Source organism: Macrotis lagotis, chromosome X, assembly GCF_037893015.1.
Source record: "Macrotis lagotis isolate mMagLag1 chromosome X, bilby.v1.9.chrom.fasta, whole genome shotgun sequence".
In the NCBI taxonomy this organism is placed as follows: domain Eukaryota; kingdom Metazoa; phylum Chordata; class Mammalia; order Peramelemorphia; family Peramelidae; genus Macrotis; species Macrotis lagotis.
Window position 1 is genome coordinate 96,900,720 of NC_133666.1, and position 23,671 is coordinate 96,924,390.

At 36.0% G+C, this 23,671-nt stretch overlaps 1 protein-coding gene across 6 annotated transcripts in view; it reads right to left on the bottom strand.

The window, feature by feature from the left end:
* PALM2AKAP2 (PALM2 and AKAP2 fusion) overlaps positions 1-23,671 on the bottom strand; it is a 534,014-nt gene that overhangs the window by 96,541 nt on the left and 413,802 nt on the right. Inside the window, exon 1 of one of the 6 annotated variants that reach the window (XM_074200023.1) lies at positions 5,890-14,281. The exons of the other annotated variants lie outside the window; for them this stretch is intronic. Within the exon in view, the coding sequence (XP_074056124.1) occupies positions 5,890-5,925 (36 nt within the window). The 5' untranslated portion in view covers positions 5,926-14,281. Of the gene's footprint in view, positions 1-5,889; positions 14,282-23,671 lie in introns of those variants that run through there. 6 annotated transcript variants of the gene reach the window in all.

Sequence of the window (23,671 nt, forward strand, 5' to 3'; positions counted from 1 at the left end):
TTAGATGTCATTTAGCTACCCTAAGGGCTCCAGATAATGGTATTCAGGGAACAAAACCGACCAGACTAGTCTGGTCAAATGGACCCTCAATTCTAACACTCTACCCTTCTCAGAAAAAAAAAAATAACTTGAGCCAAAAAAGTAGAGCAAAACCAAGGTATATTAATACCATTTTTTCCCCAGGAGAATTAGAGACGAACTGCCCTAATCCATGCTTGACAAAAATTCAAGGAAGTAAGTGAAGGCTAACTCCTTAAAATTATGGAAGACAGACTCATAAAAATACCTAAGCACACAGAGGCAGTGTTGCATAATGGGTAGAGATACCATTCAGTCCTTTTGCGGTCCTGTCCAACTCTTTGTGATTCTATTTGGAGTTTTCTTGGCAAAGATATGGGAGTAGTTTGTCATGTCCTCCAATTCATTTTACAGATGAGGGAACTGAGGCAACATGTTGAAATGATTAGCCCAAAGTTACACAGTTAGAATGGGTGTAAAATGATATTTGAACTCAGGATGATGAGTCTTCCTGTTTCCAGGCAGAGGATAAAGTCAGTCTCAAAGCCCAGAAGATCTGGATTTAATTACCACCTCTGACACATTAGATAAGTAAGTAACTTAACCTTGGTGCTATCTGTAGCTCTCCAAGACAATATTATTGGAAAGGAAGTGCCATCTCTAAATTGTAAAGGGAGTTTTTCACCTGGGATTTCCCCAGACCAATGAATTCAAGAGATCCAGTTTCAGTCCATTTTTGTGGCTAAGGAGCTGCTCCTGAATTCCAGTGAATGACCTTAGTTGAATTCTGTTTGAGAATTCCCATTGTCTTGGGGGAGAAGCCTAGCAGCTGGATTTGAGGATGAATTAAATCAATGTAAAAATGCCTGTTACAGGAGATTTTTTATTTTAAGAAACAACTGAAGTAAAAATTTAACAATCATCTGCTTCCTTAGAAGTTTCTAAAGGACATTAATTAGATCTACATAATTCACCCTTGGGATTCAGGAAACCTCAAGAAGAATACAGCTCACTTCAAGGTTATTAGTCCCTATGTTTATCAAGGATGTATTTATTTTAGAAGCCTCACAATTTTCCACAATCTAGATAAACCAGATTTATCAACTGGATAACTATTTCATGGCACATTTGTAATCACAATTTGCATACAAGTGAGCCCAGATATATCCTAATACTTAGAAATGTTTATGTATTTTGATTCACATTTTAAAAGTTTGCCCATGTATATAAATGTTTTTTTGGTTGTTCAGCTGTTTTGTCTTCATGATCCCATTTAGAGTTTTTTTGGCAAAGATCCTAGAATGACTTGCCATTTTTTTCCTCCAGTGGGTTCCCATTCTTACAGATGAGGAACTGAGGTAAATAAGGATTGAGTGATTTGTCAACTAATGTCTGAGGCTGAATTTGAACACAGATAGTCCAGGTGCTCTATCCATTGCAAAGTGGTTAAAAGCCCAAGGTAGCCAGTAAACAGTAGAACCATACCTGGAATCCAGGATTCCTGATTTTATTGCTCTTTAGCTTTTTAAAAATTAATTTGCATTGATCCCGTTTTTCACTTCCAAAATTCATCTCTCCTTCCTTCCTCATTTCTCAGGACATCTCCTGTAACAATCTTTTAAAAAAGCAGTTCAGCAAAATATCATACTATCTGAGTTTGACCACTCAGTTTCCATATCCATACTCCTTCTAAGATGATGAATTTTCTCAGGATTTCTTAGGGGAGAGAAAGTCTTTTATAACAGAAGAATTGGAATTTTTCTTAAGACATAACTAAAGAAGATATAAGAGGTGCCAATTTCAACCTAGTTAGACTTACAATTCTAGGATTTGGAGCAGGAAGGGACCTTAGAAATCTAATTCCTCTTTCTATATAAGAACAATCTGAGGACCAAATGAAATGACCTGTCCAAGGTCACACATGAATTAAGTAGCTTTAATTCAAATCCAGGCCTGCTAAATATACACCAATCTACTATTCTACTATTATATAATACCTTTTTCAAGAATACCTTTCAATTCTATTCTATTCAGCATTTATTAAGCATCTACTGTGTACTAGGCTCTGAGAAAATAAAAAAGCAATATTTTTTTCAGGAAGCTTACAAAATCTAAACGTAGAGGATAATACAATATGTATTCAGATGAATTAACTCAAAATCTATATTAATTACATATTAATTGGGAGAGAACATCAACAACTCGGGAACCAAGAAAGGTCCCTTTTTTATTTAGCCTTGAAACATACTAAGGGTCCCAAGAGGCAGAGGTAGAACATCATGTGCAAAATTAGAGAGTAAGAAATGGAATGTTGTATGTGGAGAACAGTCAGAAGCCCAGTTTGGCTGAAAGAGAGAGCATGTAGAGGGGAGCGCAATGTATAGTCAGCCTGGAAAGGCAGGTTGGAGCCACACTGTGAAGGTCACACATCATGAAAGAAGTTTGTGCTTTATCCTAGAGACATTAGGGGACACCAAAGTTTTTTGAGTAAGAGAGGAGTATACTCGAATCTATGCTTTAGAAATATCAATTGGCAGGTTTGTAGAAGATGGGTTGGAGATATTGGGGTTGTGATATAAGTAAGTTTAGAGATGAGCTATGTGGAAGAATAAATATCAGAAGCTGACAAAAGATTGGATATGTAGGGGCCATAAGGGCAAGAGAGAAGAGTAGCTGAACTTGAAAAACAGTGTTTCTCTTGAGAAAAACATGGAAGTCAGGAGGAAGAATGAATAGGACATACGGAGTTTTAAATGCCTATGGAACATTTATGGGAAGTTATGCAGCAAGAGGATGGAGATGTAAGACAAGTTCTGGAGAGAGTTGAGATATAGTTGTGTGTGTGTGTGTGTGTGTGTGTGTGTGTGTGTATGAATTAATCTTCAAAGTGACTGAGTGGGGACAGTTAGGTGGCACTGGTTATGGAGTCAGGAAAATCAAGCCTCAGACATTAGCTGTTTGACCCTAGGAAAATCACTTAATTTCATTGCCTTCAAAAACAAAACCAAATATTTTTTAAAGTGGTGGAGAGTTGAAACCATGGACACTGTTATGGTCATCAAGAAAGTGTAGAGACAAGGCAGGTAGGTGGTACAGGGGAAAGAGTACCAGCCCTGGAGTCAGGAGGGACCTGAGTTCAAATCTGTCCTCAGACACTTAATAATTACCTAGCTGCCTGGCCTTTGGCAAATCACTTAACCCCATTGCCTTGAAAAAACAAAACAAAAATAAAGTGTAGAAAGAAAAGAGAAGAGAAGAGAGCCCAAGAGAGAGTCCTGCAGTATGTTCACACTTAGAGGGTAAGGAAAAAGTCTCAAGTTTCCAATAAAGAATTTGCAGTTTTTTGTCAGAAATGATTTAGCAAATAGAATCATATAGAGATGATTTAGCAATAAAGAGATCATTAGTGAGCTCAGAGAGAGAAATTTCCAACAACTATTAGGGAATTATTCATGCTGGATTCTACTATTTTCATTGACTAGAAGAGATTCTATTATTTTCATTGGCTAGAAGAGTAACTAGTGATGCAGTAGACAGGGTACAGTCCTGGAACAGGAGGATTTAAGTTTAAAATCCAGACACTTTCTAACTGTGTGACCTTGGGCAAGTCACTTAACCCTGACTACCTGGCATCCAATCATCCTGATTCATATCTGGTCACTGGACTCAGATGGCCCTGGAGAAGAAAGTGAGGCTGGTGACTTACTTCACCCCCTCTCTAGCTCTGCAGGTTTCCTCTCCTCCCAATTTTTCAAATTGCAGTGGGATTCTGATTTTGGAAAATAGTTACTTCAGTTCCCTAATTTTGCCAGTATCTTTTACATGTTAAAGGACAGTAGGACCAATTTAAGCAATTCTCCTGGCTATTTCTACTAACCTAGAGATTGCCATTTTCCTAAATGAATTATGTTAATAAACATCTTAGAAGGCATGTAATATATCATCATTGATCTTTCTTCTTTTCTTCCTCATCTACATGCCTCTCACATCAAGAAAATAGTTCAGGTCACAAAGGTCAGGTATACCAAGCAAAACTATATTATGTAATTATATAAAAAAAAGTATGTAACTAGTGAGCAGTCAATCAATAAACAATATTAAGTGCCTATTATGGGCCAAGCATTGTACTAAAAAACAGATGTCCTAGAATCATTTGAACTAAATAATTTGCTTTGAGCTTATTGTTGATTTGGTCAATTTGGATAGTATAAGCAAATACAGACTCCTAGATTTGAAAGGACCTCAGAAGTTAAATCAATGGACAAGCATTTGTCATGTACATATAGGTCAATAGCTTCAACTTCTGTGTTTTGCAGGAATTCTAAGTAGCCAGTCATACTTCATCTAAGGAGCAGCTAAGTGGATAGAGTGCCAGGCCAAGAGTCAGAACCTAGACAATTCACTTCACACTGTTTGCCTCAGTTTCCTCATCTACAAAATGAGCTGGAGAAGGAAGTGACATTTCAGTAAATTTGCTAAGATAACCACAAATAGGTCATGAAGAGTTGGACAGGACAGAATTTAATGACATTCAACACATAAGTTTTGCACCACTGCTTTGAAAAAACAGTCTTATAGGGGTGGCTAGGTGGTGCAGTGGATAGAGCACCAGCCTTGGAGTCAGGAGTACCTGGGTTCAAATCCAGCCTTAGACACTTAATAATAATTACCTAGCTGTGTGGCCTTGGGCAAGCCACTTAACCCCACTTGCCTTGCAAAACCTTAAAACAAAAAACAAAAAAAAAACAGTCTTATAACCATCACCCACTTTTATGGGTGCTGAGATGAGAGAAAAGAAAGAAATAAAACAGAAAGGTATAGAAGAATTTGGAGTCAGGAGATCCAGATTTGAATCCCATGATTGTGATCAAGTAACTTACTGTCTCAGTTTATTTTTAGATCTCAATCAACGACTCTAAGAGCAATATGTAGATTTTTTTCCCTAACCATCCACAGTTAAGAATGTTTACCTATATAAAGTTTCTGAAGGGGAATTAATCTATCTTTTTCAAACTTCAGACCATTCTTAATCTCTACACATATACCTGTTCAGGTATTTTCAAGGTCATCAGGTAAATAATTTGATCCAATTTTATTGTGTATTTCAGAATATATTCAACAACATATATCAGATCAAATATTTTGATCAGGAAGAGACTTTAGAAGTCACCTTATTGAAATCCCACATTTGATAGGTGAGAACACAGGCCCAGAAGGTTTAAGTGATTTTCCCAAGGTCACATAGGTAAGAAATTGGAAAAAAATGTAAATGCAGTTACACTGACTCCAAATCTAGTACTATACGTGTGTGTGTGTGTGTGTGTGTGTGTGTGTGTGTGTGTGTGTATAAACACCATATCTGGCCAATTAATAGAATTAGATCTTCAAATTCTATTATTTAATCATATATGAAAGTTTCCTGACTTATCAAAACTAACTTTAAATCATAAAATACCTAACTAATCTTTACATTTAAGATTTGATTTCTTTCTCGAAGAAAAATGCTAGGTAACCGAATGATAGGAAGACATTAGAATAATAAACATCATTACTTAGAAAATTTACAGTGACAAAAATGGAAAAGTTAAAAGCTGCATAGAAACTTTATCTGATTTAAGACCATCTGGTATTAGTCCTAGTAAAGAAAAACATTACACAAATACATTATTTTCCTAAATAGAAAGCTTTGTATTAATAGAAAGGCAAGGAAATGTTTGTCTCCAGGGCATGTTAATACCTTATTTTGATGAATATAATCTTCTTAAACAACCTATGTGTCCTAATGATATGGCTGAGTTTGAATTTCAGAAGATATAAATCATTTTCCTAGTTCCCAAACTACAAACTTCTACAATAAAAAAAGAAACCTACCGAAAAAAGAGAAAACAGCATCCAAGTAGCAATCATGACCTTATTACTCTGCCTTTTGGTTACAACCTGATCTTGAGAATGTCTTATTATAAACAATCCACATAGGTCTCTTTCTTTTTCCCTTTCTTCTGTTTACGTCTTCATAAACAATGAGGCAGGCATATAAGAATGCAGCTGCTAAGTCCCAAGCAACAGAATAGAAGGCAGAGAAAAGTGGGAACTGAGCTGCTTTATGGTGTGGGAAGTACCTCTGGATCCTGCTGCAATAAGCCAGAAAGAAAGCAAGGTAAGCTGACCAGACCTCTCCAGTTCAAAGGTGCAGTCTGAAACCACATTAGAGAGCCTTCAAGGGCAAACGAAATGGAAGAAGTTGTTTATTTTTAAACAGCTATTAATAGTCAGATGACAATTTATCAGATTGTTACTCAAAAAGCACCATTTGGTTCAATTAATAATCTAATAGGTCAACTTCATAGATTCCTATATAAATTTTCCTGAAGCAGTTTACAGATTTTTAAAAGGTCAATGATAATAATACAAGTATTGACGTATAACCTTCAAGGCATACTCTGGAAAAATCTCTTTCTTATTTTGATTTATATAAGGAAGAAGAGTCACAGTCACAGGGAATTGTATTTACTATAAATACAAGTTCACTCTATTAACTGAAACAAAAGCCTTTTAAGAAGGGGGGGAACCTGTTTAGAGGAAATAGGCAAAGTAAGAAAAGTCTTCTGTGAAAGTTGATCTAAAATAAAAGTTAAGGACAAACATGTTTGTTAATGTTGTGTGAGAAAGTCACTAACCTGGACAAACTACAAGTTAAAATCCCATACTATATTACTGAAATTGTTTAGAAAATGATGGATTTTTTTTGCAAGGACAGAGATATCTGTAGGAAAACATACAGCAAGTGGTACTATCAGCTAAAAAATTAATGTAAAATAGGTTTTCTTAGTCATTGAAGGGCGGTATAGTTCTGTAATCTGGTAGAGACAAAAGGCAAACTGTCAGAAAACTTATGTTGAATCTTTTTTTGATTTATTGACAAGTGGCTAAACTTGTGGCTAAACTCAGACCCCAAACTGATCCCAGGTGACATTGTTGGAAGCAATGAAAGCACACCTGCCTAAGTGGCCAAGAACAAAACTCAAAGACTTCAGTGGGAGAGTGACAGCATCATCAATATCCATTGCTCTGATACCTCTGAAGTAATCTGTGTTTAAAACCTCAGCAACTGACAGTACAGCCAAACACAAAGGACCTGGATATGTCTATCACCCTGCCAGTTTTGCTGGTGGTCACTCTTTACTTTTCCATCAAGAGCTCTCATCTGTTTTTCTTTCTTTCTAAAACAGAACTCAACCACCAAAGTTTAATGGTTTGACCTGACACTAGTTCAGAAATCTAGACTGTCCCTTTACAATTTATAGGCACTCCAGGAACCGGCTACCAGTTTATCAATGATTTAATTAAGCACCTACAAACTATCAGGCATAATGCTAGGAGATACAAAAAAAAAAAAGACAGTCCTTATCTGCCTACCCCCAAGGAGTTTACAATCTAATTCAATGTAAATAGCCATTACAAGGATCAATTGGCTTTCCTTCCAGACTGTGCAAGCAGATTGAATTTTCTATGTCAATACATTCTAGCCTTTTCTATTCTTGAAGAGCTCCTGCTGAGAATCCAAGAAGCACTCAATAAATTCAAATAGAAATCATCAGATTTAGAAATCAATTCAATAATTCTTCCTATGCCAGTAAGTAAAGTCTAACTCATCTGTTCTTGTGGCCTTTATTATTTTTCCACTAGAAAAGTCAATTTTTAAAAATTATTTTCAGAAAGACTCAAGATTCATCTTAGCTTGAAAGTTCTGGAGTTAACATAAGATAATAAAGTAAACATTACTGCATATAAACAAGCAAAGAAAAATGTTAACTACACTTAAAAAGCAAATAGGTTTGATGATTCTTTTCCCAAAATTTTATAACTTGGAACTATCACTTCTAGGTTACTTACTAGATCTGGGAGTATAAATCCTGGGTCCCTCACTCACTTAGCTAAGGTGAATCATTGACTATTCTGAGGTTCCATATCTATAAAATGGAGATAAATACTGCTAGAACAGGACTGGATTTTTAAAAGCAGTGAGAAAATACTTAACTGATCAGGTTAGAACTACCCAAAGATGTTTGTTTCAAGGTAATGTTAATGTAATTACATCAAAGTTCATAAAATTGGTGATAATAACTAGGTTAAGAGAAGATGACTGTGTTTGAAGACGAAAGACGAAAGTTGACTCTATCTAGCCTGATCAAGTGCAACTAAATTTCATCCCCAGTATGAACCAGTCACAGCAGTCTATTAAGTCATGATACATCCTACTATGAGAAATACTCTATATCCAATTATGAACGCACAAGCAGACCTTCTATCCCCTTCAAACAACAAAATATTGTTCTCCTCTAGGATAAAATGAATGTATCTCGTTTTTATTTTTAATTATTTAAGAGGTATGACAACTTCAACAAGATCTATTTCTAATTAAAGCAGTAGTAGCCTAAAGAAAAGTTTTTGTTGAAAATTGCTCTCATTTTAATAGTATTTAGAAATAAAAGATTAAACACTCACTGATAATATTTGGATAGTATTTGGATACCTAATAAGCTCATTTCTAAAATACTACAGTAATAAAAATAACCTCTCTAAACATGCATTTCATGTGTCTATTTTGAGAAGACTGGCAGACATCTACCAGCCCCATGTGGGACTGATTAAAAATAATGACATGAGTACAAATATAATCAGCCCTCAACGTTTAACTTTCGGGATGCATTGGCAACTTTCATAGACATGTTCCATAGATGGAAAAAAAATGAGAGGTCACTTCATGCAAGGATGTAGAGCAGCTGGTAACCTAACAAGCACTTCACCTGTAAACCCCGTGTCCCCTTTAAAACTCCTTGCAGAGTTTTTCTCTCCCAGTTGATTGTAAGTTCCTTGAAGGCAGGGATTGTTTTTTGCCTCTTTTTGCATTCTCCCTCTTCCCCCACCCTCCAATCTCAGTACATCTGTATCTACAGTCTGGGCACATAATAGACACTTAATAAATGTTGACTGATTGATAAATGTGTGATCTATTTACTAGACTCTACAGACTAGTTAGTCTACAAAATAGTTTGCCTTTAAAACTCAAGTTTTGTGTTGAACAGCCCTGTGAGGTTAAGTGGCCATCATCATCCCCACTTTTCAGGTGAAGGACCTGAGGAGATTGAGTAATTTTGTTCAATCATACTCTGAGATAGGATTTTAAATAAGGTTTTCCTGATTCAAGTCTAAACAGTTTATCTGGTGTTCTAGCCAAGTGATATGAAAGGGAGATACAATTTCATACAGAATCATCTTTTTGCATTCTTTGTAATAGAAATGCTTTTTATGTTTGTGAGTTTAAGTTCAAATTTTTTTATCCTTAAAAAAAAGATTAACTTCAACCTTTCAGTAGTATCTCTAGAACTTTGAGATGAGAGAATTAGCCTTGTGCTGCGACAATGCCTCATAGTGACAGTTTGGATAAGAAGCAACAGAGCTTATATTGGCTACAAAATTAAAAAAGATATAAGAAATATTATTTTATAATAAGATTCTACAGAGTCCTTTAAAATTAATGAGCTTAGCAAAAAAAAAAAACCTAAAAAATATAAATAAAATTAATGAGCTTGGAATTCTGGCCAAGAGGGCAGAGAGAAGACAGGCACAATTCTAAAGTCTCCTGATCTTTCTCCATCTATGACATGAAACAAACCTCTGAACAGAAATCTGATATAATGTTGGTGGAGCTGTGAACTCATCCAACCTTTCTGGAGAGAAATTTGGAACTACGCCCAAAGGGCAACAAAAATGAGCATACCCTTTGATCCAGCAATACCACTGCTGGGTCTATACCCTGAAGAGATGATGAAAAAGGGTAAAAACATCACTTGTACAAAAATATTCATAGCAGCCCTGTTTATGGTGGCAAAGAATTGAAAATCAAGTAAATGTCCTTCAATTGGGGAATAGCTTAGCAAACTGTGGTATATGCATGTCATGGAACACTATTGTTCTATTAGAAACCAGGAGGGATGGGAATTCAAGGAAACCTGGAGGGATTTGCGTGAACTGATGCTGAGTGAGATGAACAGAACCAGAAAAACACTGTACACCCTAACAGCAACATGAGGCCGATGATCAACCTTGATGGACTTGCTCAATTCCATCAGTGCAACAACCAGGGACAATTTGAGGCTGTCTGAAATAGAGAATACCATCTGTATCCAGATAAAGAACCATGGAGTTTGACAAAGTTCAAGGACAATTCCTTTTAATTTAGGGAAAAAAAACATATCCTATTGTCTGATCTTGTTATTTTACTTTTTGTTTCTTCCTTAAGGATATGATTTCTCTCTCATCACACTCAATTTGGATCAATGTACAATATGGAAACAAAAATAAAGAATGACAGAATACTTTCTGTTGGGGGTGGGGGGAGGGAAGTAAGATTGGGAGAATAATTGTAAAACTCAAATAAAATCTTTAATTAAAAAAGAAAAGAAATCCAATCCACAAAACCCAGAAAGAAAAGCCAGGAGAAGGAACATTTACCTTAGGATTTGTCTTCTGCAGCCCTAGGTGAGTCTGGTCACAGAGGGCAGATCAGTCTTGAATCAGCCTAATTAGCTGTGGGGTTGGAGCCCCGGGAGCCTGAGGGCCCAAGAGTCAGACCTGCTTGATTAGCTGGGCTAGACCCCAGTTGACTTCGGGGGCTTCGGGTCAATTAGGGAGCAGAGGCATTGGTATTGATGCTGACCCTCTGGAGCTTGCCAACAGGGCTGGGGGGAGAGTTCAGCTGCAGGAGAGCTGCAGAAACCATCCCTGGGCTCCACACCTCCATTGCTGCTGAGGCCTCTTCCCAGAACAAACACAATTACAGACTACTTCTGCCCCAGGCACAGGTGTGTGAGCAGAAGAACAAGCCCAGCTGACCATAGGGAGATGTAAAGCCCATAAATGATTGAAGACAAAAGTAGTTAACAGCTTCAATCACTCCCTCCAAGCTAAGGGAATAGGCCTCAATCAAGGTCACAGATACTCCAGAGAAAGCAACCAGCACCTCCTACAGGCCAGCCAGAGAAATTGCAGTCAGTGACTAAAGCCTCTAGGGATTCCCAACACCAAACTTCTGTGAACCAGCCCCTTCCCAACTCAAGGTCTTAGCAAAATGAAGAAAGGTCAGTGGAAAGATGGAACCATAGAAAAATTCTTGGAAGGAAAAGACCCTAACTCAGAGAGACCTAGAACCTCTAAGGAGAATATGATCTGGTCGCCAGCACATAAAGACTTCCTTGAAGAAATCAGGAAGGAGTTTAAAAATCAATTGGAAAATTTGGGAGAGACAATTAACACCTTGCAACAAGAAAACAAATCATTGGAAAATACAATTAGACAAATAAAAAATGAGAATAATTCTCTCAGATCCTCAATTGGGCAAATGAAAAAAGAAAATAATTCTCTCAAAACCTCATTTGGTCAAATGGAAAGCTCTTTCAAAAGTAGAATTGACCAATTGGAAAAGGACTTGCAAAAGGTAAATGAAAAAAACTCTTCTCTAAAAAAAAATAGAGTCTGTGGAAACTAGTGACTTCTTGAGACAGCAAGAGGCTGTTAAACAAAATCAAAACATAGAAAAAAATAGAAGAAAATGTAAAACACCTCATCAACAAAACCACTGACTTTGAGAATAGATCGAGAAGGGGCAACCTGAGAATTATTAGACTTTCTGAAAACATTGAAGAGAAAAAAAAAAGCCTGGCCTTAATATTACAGGATCTAGTGATGGAAAATTGCCCTGATATCATGGAACAAGAGGGCAAAGTAGTTATTGAAAGACTACATCGTTCTCTTTCAAAGAAGGCATGGGCAGCAACCTGAAACAGAGGAAGTGTTTTTTGATAATGTTGCTGTTTGATATTCAGTGGAGCTTTTTTTTTCTTTTTTCTTTTTCTAAAAAATTCCTCTTTTTGCAGGCTAAAGGTGGAATGGGTATGTATTTTGTAAAGTATATTTTGTGCATGATGTGTCCTTTCCCTTAGTACCACATCTACCCTCTGAAGAGAGACGGGCAGCTTCTCCTCTGCTTTATACTCTGAAGTGTTCCTATCTGTCCAATTCCCTTCCTGGTCAGACATTTTCCTCTTTTTTTTTTAAACTAAAAGATGCTGATTCTAAGCTATCTCTTCCAGGAGTCTGTCCTGTAATGTGCTGTTCAAACCTGCAGGTTGGTCACATTCAATGCATGATACATTTATATACACATTATATAATGACATATAATATGTAAATAAATGATTGTAGAAGGACACACACACACACAAAAAAGAAAGACTACATCAATCCCCTCCAGAAAGATATCCAAAAATGAAAACACCAAAGAATGTTGTGGCAAATTCCAGGACTATCAGATAAAAAAGAAAATTCTGCAAGCAGCCAGAAAGAAACAATTTAAATACCCAGGAGCCACAGTAGATTACCCAGGACCTGGCTGCATCAACATTAAAGGATCAAAGGGCCTGGAACAAAGAACAAGGGAGCTTGGAAGGCAGCCAAGAATCCACTATCCCAAAAAGCTGAGCCTTCTTTTTCAGGGGAAAAGATGGACATTTAGTGAAATGGAAGAATTCCAAAAATTCCTGATGAAAAGATCAGAGCTAAATAGAAAATTTGGACATCAAACAGGAGGCTAAAGAGACACATGAAAAGGTAAAAAAAAAGGGGGGGGTAAAGAAAAAAACTGCTATCCAGTAAGTTCAAACTGGCTATATCCCAGCATGGGAAAAAAGATTCTCATAACTCTTGAGAACTGTAACTCTAACAGAGAGAATATACCTAGGCAGAAGTGATAAACACTCATGACTTATCCAATGAGACTGCTATCCAATATGATGAAAATGGCTATAACCTTCCTGGGAGAAAGACTCTAATAACATTTTAGAAATGTAACTCTATTAGATAGAATGTACTTAGCTAGAAGTGATGGATGCTCAGAATTTTCTATGACTCAGAATGATTTAAAAACACCACCTCCAAGGGCAGCTAGGTGGCATAGTGGATAAAGCACTGACCCTGGAGTCAGGAGTACCTGGATTCAAATCTGGTCTCAGACACTTAATAATTACCTAGCTGTGTGGCCTTGGGCAAGCCACTTAACCCCGTTTGCCTTACAAAAAACCTAAAAAAAAAAAACCACTACCTCCTTAAAAAGGGGGACAGGAAGGAGACAGGAGGAGGGAGGGGATTGAATAGGGTAAATCTCATTATACTAAGAGGTACAAAATACCTGTGGTAATAGAAGGGAAGAAAGGAGGAGATGGGAAACACCTGAATCTTCTTCTCATCAGACTTGGCTTAAAGTCAACTTACACACATACTCAGTTAACTTCAAAAACATCTAACCTCTCAAGTATTAAAATGGGAAAAGGGGAGGGGGGATGGAGAAGGGGAGAAAAAAAGGGGAACTAACAAAAGGAAGGGAAGGGAAAAGGGGGAAAGGAGAAAGGGGAAAGAAAAGGGGGTTGGATATAGGAGGGAAAACACACTGAAGGGGGAGGTATTAAGAAACAAAATACCAGGGAATATGGATAAGGGGGGAGGGGAAAAATACAAAGAGGGAAGATAGCATGAAGGGCAATGAAAAATTAATTACAACTTTGAATATGAATGGGATGAACTCTCCCTTAAAACTTAAGCGAACAGCAGAGTGGATTAAAAACCAGAATCCTACAATATGCTGCTTACAAGAAACTCATTTGAAGCACAGAGATACATATAAAATAAAGGTAAAAGGTTGGAGCAAAATATATTTCGCGTTAGCTGATGTGGGAAAAAAAGGGGGTAGCATTCCTTATCTCAGACAAAGCAGCTATAAAAATAGATAACGTTAAAAGAGATAAGGAAGGAAACTTTATTCTCCTAAAAGGTACCATAGATAATAAAGTTATTTCAATACTGAATATATATGCACCCAATGGGAATAGCATCCCAATTCTTAGAGGAGAAGCTGAAAGAACTACAGGAAGACATAGACAGCAAAACTCTACTAGTGGGAGACCTCAACCTCCCACTCTCAGATCTAGGTAAATCCAATCATAAAATAAACAGGAAAAGAAGTTAAGGAGGTAAATAGATTGTTAGAAAAACTAGATATAGTAGACTTAAGGAGGAAATTGAATGGGGATAGAAAGGAATATACCTTTTTCTCTGCAGTACGTGGCACTTATACAAAAAATTGACCATGTACTAGGACATAAAAACCTAATGATCAACTGCAGAAAGGCAGAATTAGTGAATACATCTTTCTCAGATCACAATGCAATAAAAGTCATATGCAATATTGGGCCAGGGAGATATAGACCCAGAACCAATTGGAAACTGAATAACCTCATTTTAAAAAATGAGTGGATCAAAAAACAAATTAGAGAAAGAATTAATCATTTTATCCTAGATAATGACAATAATGAAACAACAAAACAAAACCTATGAGATTCACTCAAAGAGGCTGTCAGGGGATATATTATAACTTTAAATGCTTACATGAATAAATTAGAGAAAGAGGAAAGCAATGAACTAAAAAAGCAATTAAAAAATTAGAGAAAGAACAAATTAAAAATCCCCAATTAAATACCAAATTATAAATTATAAAAATTAAAGGAGAAATTAATAAAATTGAAAGCAAAAAATTATTGAATAAATAAAGCCAAAAGTTGGTTTCATGAAAAAACTAATAAAATATCTGACAAACTTGTGATCAATTTGATTAAAAAAATAGAAAGAAAACCAAATTGCTAGTATCATACATGAAAAAGGTGAACTTATCACCATTGAGGAGGAAATTAAAGTAATAATTCAAAATTATAAAATAATAATTCAAAACTCTATGACAATAAATTTGACAATCTAAGTGAAATGGATGAATATTTACAAACATGTAAATTGCACAGGTTAAATGAAGAGGAGATTAAATACCTAAACAACCCTATCTCAGAAAAAAAAATTCAACAAGCCATCATTGAACTCCCTAAGAAAAAAATCTCCAGGGCCTGATGGATTCACAAGTGAATTCTACCAAACATTTAAGAAACAATTGGTTCCAATTCTATATAAACTCTTTGGAAAAATAGAGGAACATGGAACTCTGACTCTTTCTAGGGAACCAATATGGTGCTGATACCTAAACCAGGAAGAGTTAAAACAGAGAAGAAAATTATAGACTTATCTCCCTGATCAATATAAATGCAAAAATCTTAAATAAAATCTTAGCAAAACAATTAAAACAAGTTATCACTAGGGATAATACATTTTGACCAAGAAGGATTTATCCCAGGAATGCAGGGTTGGTTCAATATTAGGGAAACTGTTAGTATGGGGGGGGTGGAGCACAGATGGTGACAGGAGGGGACCTTCTCTTAGGTGCTCTCGAACAAAACTTATAAGCTAAGGGCTCTAACTACATTTTTAAGAGCAGCCAGAAGGACACAATTCAAACATCATGGAGCTGCAGTCAGGATCACACAGGACATAGCAGCAACTACATTAAAAGCTTGTAGGGCTTGGAATATAATATTCCAGAAGGCAAAAGAGTTTAGAATGCAACCAAGAATCAACCACCTAGCAAGGCTGAATGTTCTCTTCCAGGGAAAAAGATGGACTTTCAATGAACCAGGGGAATTTCAAATGTTCCTGTTGGAATGGCCAGAGCTGAACAGAAGGTTTGATCTTCAGATATAGGACTCAGGTGAAGCATAGAGACTGGAGGAGAAGGGGAAAATATGAGGGACTTGATGATGAACTGCATGTATTCCTGCATAGAAAAATGACACTGATAATACTCATATGAACCTTCTCAGTTAATAAAGCAGGTAGAGGGAGCTTTTATAGTTGAAGCACAGGAGAAAGCTGAAATTTGAAGATAAACTATGGTGTAAAAATGGAGTCAATAGGAAAAAAGGGAAATGTAATGGGAGAAAGAAAAAGGAGAGGGGGAATAGGCCAAGATATCTTATATAATAAGTTTCTTCTTTATTACAATGAGCTATTGCAATGACATGGAAGTGGGGAAGGCAAGGGGGAATGAGGGAAACTTCACTCTCATCAGAGGTGGTTAGGAGAGGAAACAGCATATATACTCAATGGGGTATAAACATCTGGAGTAAGAACCCCTCTGGCGGGCTGCCCCTCCAACCCCGGGGAGCAGAGCCTTTCCACTCTTTTCCAGGTTACCTTGAGTTGGAGAACTGCTTCACTGGTCCCTCTGTGGGTTCTGTCTCTCAAAAATTTAGAGTTCTTAGCTTATAAGTTTTAAGAAAGAGCACCTAAGAAACATCCTCTCGTTGCCATCTTGGCTCCACCCCCTTGTTTCTCTTGATAAATAAAAGACCCTTCAATTTCTTTTCAGTTTAATTCACAGAACTCCAAAACATTTAGGTATTTTTTTCTTTGTAATAGCTATCTGACATCCCCCCAAATAAGATACACAAAGATACTCTCTCTCTCTCTCTCTCTCTCTCTCTCTCTCTCTCTCTCACACACACACACACACACACACACACACACACACACACACACACACACACAGTCAAATATGAATGGATCAAGGCAAAGATGACTTAAAAAGAGACCTTGGAAACTATACCTTAAAGAAATAAATCTCTGGCTCAAATTAGTCATTAGTAAAACAGAGATTTGAATCAAGATCAAGATCTTCCCATTGCCAGCACAGCTTTCTTTTCTCTGTGTTAAATCTCCCTAGATCAAAGTAAAGATTTACTTTACCAACAATTCATGTAATTGCTAATCCTTTTGTTCAGATTGGGCTGTCAAGCTGAAGAAGGTAACAGTAAAGTCCTGTGTAATTAGAAAGTTGACCAAACTTTCAACTGTTACCCTAAGGGTATATTTCAGATGAAAAAAAAATTGCTAAATTACAAATAAGGTTGCTTCTCAAAGACTGTTTGCAAATGTATTTTTTTAGATCTCAGAATGAGCTTCCATGGCCAAAAGTCTACTCAACCTAGGGTACAGTTAAAATTTTTATGAATGGAAAATAAAGAGTAGAAATACTAATAAAACAGTTATTTAAGAAATTATTTTATTGCCTTTGAATACTAGTTTTTGATGATACAATTAATGACAACTATAGCACTGATATAGTGCTTTAAGAATGACAAAACACGATGTAAATATTTTATCATTTGATCCTTACAAAGACCCCAATAGTTGTGTTACATGTGACCTCACTGTACTGATGAAGAAACTGAGGTTCAAAGCAGTTAACACACAGCTAGTGTCTGAAACAGGATTTGAACTCAGATATTTGACTCTGAGTCTAATATATTTAAAGATAGAAGGGAGGGGAGTCAGAAGCAGATAAAAATTTTTCCAGAGCTTCTGAAAGGGACAACTGGGATCTTTTAAAAGTTTTGGTCATTGATATTACTGGTTCTTTATTCTGTATAATTCCTCTAAAAACATGGCTTTTTCTTTAAGGGTTGTCCTTTATTATTGTGCTTTTTGTTAGGAATCATAATTGGATTTTTCTGGCTCATAAATGGAATAAAGAAATTCAGAGAGGGGGGAAAAAGAGAATGAGTGAAGATGGAAAGAGAAGACAATGAGATACACGAAGAAGAATGAAGGTGATTAGAAAGAAGAAATTTTCTTAAAGTTAGGAGTCAAGAGATATTCCACAAGAGAAAGGAGGTTAAGGAGGAAATACATGAGATTGTCTGTGGGAGAGGGAGAGAAAGATTAAAAAACAAACAATCACAGTAAATGGGGGAGGGGAGGAAGGGGGCAGAAAGGTGGCAGTAAGAAAGAGATAGTGGTTTAGGCAATGCTATAGCTCCAGAAAAAAAATGACTGCTAACCAGATGGGGATGGGTGGTAGGTGGTGGGTATCTGTATAGGTCACTTTTAGGGGAAAAGTAGAGGTACAAGGTCATTATACAAACTTCTCATTTTTTTAAAAGGGAATTTGTAAGTCACAGTTTCTTAATTCAAGACATCTTCATGGAGATCTAAATTGTCTAGAAGTTCTGAAGTGATAGAGGAAAAGGATATTTCTTCCTCTAATCCCAAAGGAAACAACAAGTTTGAGATAAACTCAGATATTTGCATCATTAAATACATAAAAACACATACCAAAAATTCGTATAAATTAAACTACTTCTTGGGTTGGAAACATTTTATGCACGAAATGATCACTATGCTACTAAGAATAGTTTTTTCACCAAATAATTGAAACAAAGCAATTAAAATTATATATATTAAATATACATATGTATGTATATTTAATTATCACTATTCAGGGAGTTGCAAGCTGTTGGAGTTTTAAGGAATCTAGCAATCCTAGGTTTTTGTTGGGTTTATGAGAAGAAAGCAAAAACTTGGGAACAAAAAAAACCATCAAAATTATAATAAAATAAATCCAAGTCCAGCTTTCTAGGCCTTTGAGGTCTAGCCAGAAAGAAAATAATAACTAGATCAAAAATCAAAAGGAAGCCCACTAGCAAACAAAGAATTGAATGTTTCTTTCCATTCTTGTATTAATGAAAATGCTCCCAAAGGCAGAAATGCCTATTACTTTTTCCCAGTAGAGTTTTTTTGTTCTCAAAGTATAGGTTTGTAGCAAGTGATCTGATATCAAAGAATTTTGTATTAAAAATCTTCCATTTAGGGTCAGCTAGGTGGCACAGTGGATAGAACGCCAGCCCTGGAATCAGGAGAACTCAAATACAGCCTCAGACCTAATTACCTAGCTGTGTGACATTGGGCAAGTCACTTAACACCATTGCCTTGCAAAAAACAAACAAAAAAATCTTCCATTTGTGTTGTACCTTATTTTAGAGAAGTAAAAAATTATCGGCAATGGTTGAATACCTTAAAATAGTAATTTTCTTTATTCTTTTTAAAATTCACAATTCAACAATTTTAAACTCTTGCAAATGGTATGGGATAGAATGAGACTGGACAGGGGAAGTGAGCAATGAACTATGGGCCCAGAAAATAATTTTTTATTATTTTTCCCCACTGACCTTTACCTCTCTGATTTTGCATTGATTTTAATTGTGACAATATTTCCCCTCTATCTTCAGTGGAAAGTCCAATGGTTAACTGAATCTTTGAAAAAAGGAACTGCATCACCCAAAGTAACCATTTGAAAAGGACTGATACTCAATTATATGACATGGAGAAGTTAAAAGATGAATGTATTAATTTTTTAATTGCCTGCACATTGACTAGACCTTTGAACGTTGTTGACTATCATGATGCAGGAGACAGATGACAGATTGTCCCTTTGGGACAGGAAAGACTTTTGGGTAGAACAACGAGTACTGTCTTGACCACTCATGGAGGGCTGCCCCTGTGGCAAGTGTATTGGAGAAAAACTGGAACCACTCCCCAAGAACTACCCTTGTCCAACCCACTATGGAAGTACATTTAAGTAAGAAGTCCAGAAAAAGAAGCACTCTCTTCTTCCTTCTTTCTCCCCGTCCCCCCACCCAAAGGATGGCCACTTTCTCAGCAAGATCTACCTGCACCCTGCCACTGAAGAACTATGGTGTCTGTTCACTTTTGACTGTTTTTCCTTTTTCTCTTTCCCTTAGACATCTTATCTAAAACTTTCTTATTCTTCCTTCTCTTCAGCAAAAAAGATTTCAATCTGTGAACTTTGCAGACTTGTAAAATAAAAATCCTGAGCTATCAAATCCAGAGCTAGTCATGATCTTCACCTTCACAAGAGCTCTCAAACTTTATTTTTGGCACCAATTTTTCCAGCAACAATTAGTGCTGCTTTAAGAAATAATTCATTAATAGCTTCTTTAAAGACAAGCGTATAAAAATTTTTTAAAAAAGAATGAATACAAGCACTCAACTTTGGAGAAAGATTTCATTCTATAATACAGTATATGCTCTCCTTATAAGGGACCTATTCTCAATTGCTGTTATACTCCTTAAATCACAGCTCTCCTCACCATTTTTCTAAAGTCACACACATTTTTTCAGAAAAGTTCACTTAACATTGCATAGAATAGGCAAGATAACATATACACAGTATTGGAGATAGAACTTACGTTGTTGTTTTTCCAGAGACATTAAAATGCTTTCTTCTCTTTTATCTTATTCATGCCCACCACATATCAATATATTGAAAGTCTATTTCATTAATTTTAAAAAATTTCAATATGTGATATTAAATTAGCACTATGGCAGTGTACTTGTGAGGGAGGGAGGGAGAGAGAGAGAGAGAATGTCTGCTGTATTTCCACTAATTTATAAGGTATGGGTGAGAAAAGATAAGGTGAGCCCTGTAACTGAGAATCCAACTGCTTCTACAATCAATTATTTCCAGTCTTTTCCCTCTTTAATTTTATCACATACTTACTGCAGAGACAGAAAAAGAACACCTAGATTTCCTTATATCTTTTAAAAGACCTATGATATCTTAGGGCTCTAAAAGTCAATAATTACCACAGTCCAACTCAAATTCTCAAGTCACAGACACTAATCCATCCTCACCCCCTACCCCTCAAAAAAAGCAAAGAGACAAAAACAGTCAATTTCATCTAGATAGGATTTTTGAGATTTTTTTGGTCCTGGAACAGCAGGCACAAAAATAGAGGAGAGAGAGAACTGAACTTAAAGTCAATAAGACCTACTTTAAATCCCATTGCTGACACTTAGACCCTTGCTAACTGTGTCCATGGGCAAAAAATTTGCTTCTCTTTCCATCTTAGCTTTCTTTTCCATAAAAACCATGATAATATTTGTACTCACTACTTCATAGGTCTATGGTGAAGCTCAAATAAGATCCCATAAATAAAACATTTCAGAAAAAAAGAATTACATAAATGTCAATTAATTATTGTTTTTTAAGGGAAATGATGTCAGTAAAACTCCAAAAAGCCCCAAAGGACTACATATTCATGAAACTTTGTTTACCTCCTACTGCCAGTTGAAATGAAAGAATAAACAATTACTGTGAGTTCTCTTGGAAAAATTCCTACTTACTAGAAACATTTTGAAAAGTCCAGTGAATGACAATTCAGTTAGTGACTCCTAATTTAAAAAAATATATATATAAATTTAATAATCATCAATAAAAATAACCTAAATTGAATTTCTGTGTACTAAAAGGGTATTTTAAAAGCATTTCAAATTCTCAGAAATACAAGACATCTTAAATTAAGGTATATGAGCGCTGAAAGAGGTAAATTATAAATTTCATTCTGTTTTGTTTAGGATTTGGGTTTGTAAGGTAAAAGTACATATATATCCTGAGGAAAACTGAGAACTTGCTACCTTTTTCTCTTTCACATACAATATTATTCACAGCTTAGGAATGGCAAGGGAGGAAGAGAAAATTACTGTTCTCACCTTCCAAATTGTTGTTATTTTTTTTTAAAGCTGTATAAAATGTGGTTTAAAGGGAGGTGTGGAAATGATATCTTTTCTATTAACTAGTGAGTTTATTGAGTTTCTGAAGTTTGGGAGGTAAGGAAGGAGGTATAAAATAAACAAGAATTAACTTGTGACAACAAATCAGAGAGATAACCTAAATTTAAGAACAAAATGAAACCTTAGGGGTCCCTGAATGAAACCTCCCCTTTTTAATAAAAAAACCTAAATATACATATGTACACATATATGTATACATATATATCCATACATGCCTGTTTGTGCAAACTATATATAAATTATGTATTTGTATGTATATATGTACATGTATACATATACACATAAATATGAGAAAACTGAAACACAGAAGTGACTTGCTGAGGGTCACACAGATGATATGTGGCTAGGGCAGGAGTTGACTCTGATCTTCTGATTAGAAGTCCCCAGTATTCCTGTAAATTAGGCCATACTGACTAAGTCTAAAAGTCAGCTCAAAAACGTTTTAAGATCAGCTTCAATTGAATGTATTTCATTTAGTATGTTAATATGAAAGCTTAATAGAAAAGGGAATTCCCTTACTACCCTACTGTGTTATAATTGGTTTGCACAAAGCATGTAAGGAACATTGCTTGCACCCTTATAAAGAAGAGTTACAGCACTGGAAAATCCTTGGCACATTCAGATGAGGAGCCATTGGCAATTTGAGAGAGACTTTCAGAGACAGAAAGAGACAGACAGAGAGAGACACACAGAGAGAAAGACAGAGACAGACAGACAGACATAGAGAGAATGACAGACAGAGAGACACATTGTGTGTGTGGGGGGGGTGTTGAGTTTTGAGATGACAAAGCAATCTCCTATTGTCTGCTTAGCCTGAAAATCTCAGGATTTAGTGGACCTTAAAAAGGGAGTAACTCCATCTAGTCTTCATCTCCTGGTGAAGAAAGGAGGGAAGGGCTCCCTTCCTCTGTCCCAGCAGAAATGTTAAGACTACTGAGCACATGGTAACTATAAGCCCATATCTTACAAAACTGAAACTGAGCCTAAGTCCTTTGAGTTAACTCTTTCATAACCTTATGTGAATAGGACATTGTTCCCAAGATGTGCATGTCCAAACCTGAAGGCCATCTTGTGATTCTCATTTGTTCAAAAGTGTTAAGTCCAAGGAGGAGAAGGTGCCTGGATGCCAGGGAAGTCTCTGCATTGGAAAGGATTATCATTGGTGGAGAGGAAAGATATGGACTTTGAAAGAGAAAGTAGAGAACCAAGGTGAGTGACATTTAGCACTCCTGAGTCCTATATCCCTCTTCATGTTTAGGTGGGTTTTTAAATTATATATTATTTCCAGATTTATTATGTATAATTTTATAATTGTATATAATAATTATATTACAAAATATAATTATTAATTATATATAATTTCCAGAGAGCATATGAGAGTAGTTAGTTACTACTTGTATCTATGTTTCCAGGTGCCCAGGATGGAGGGGAACAAAATGGCCCAAGGAGTATGGAAAATGAAAGTTCTCTTATAATCTCTCCTAGGATTGAAACATTCATTTCTGGACCACTGGAGGATTCCTATAGTAGAAATGGGAGTGGTGACAGGGTCTCAGTCCCTCTGGGATTAGCAACAATCTCCCTTTAGTTATCATTGTCATTAATTTGACAGACTATTTACCCAGAGATTAAAAAAAAAAGTCAAATTTACTTTTTTAACATTTATTTTAAGTCTTCATATCAGCACTTCAAGCTAAAAAGGTTATAATCAAAGTGAAAAGTTACTGATGTACAGCCTTCATTTTCTACTGGTATCCACACAATATTAAGAAGTCAACAGAATGGTCTCTTGCTTATGGTATACTGCTCATGAATGTTATATAGAAAATTATGTACAAGAATGACACAGAATGAGAAGGCACTGATAGGTTGGGATCCAAATAAATCATAGAGTGAGTAGGCAAAGAAGCTACTGCACAGGGTTATTTCTAACATTTAAATAAGAGAATATCCACTAGGCATATGTAACCATTAAAAGATTATATAAATGCCAACTGTCACATTTAAAGTTTGGCTAGAATATGGCCTTGGCATTTGTTGCAAGTGACCTGGCTTCATTTCTCAACATTATCAATTATCTGAATCTTTGTAGGTTAGGGCATCAATATTCTACTTAGGATGTCAGTATCATTTTAATCCTATCTTTTGTGATTTTTATATTTATAATCATTCACTAATGTCACAGATGCCAATTCGAACTAAGTCAAAACAACTTGATGAAATCCTTTTT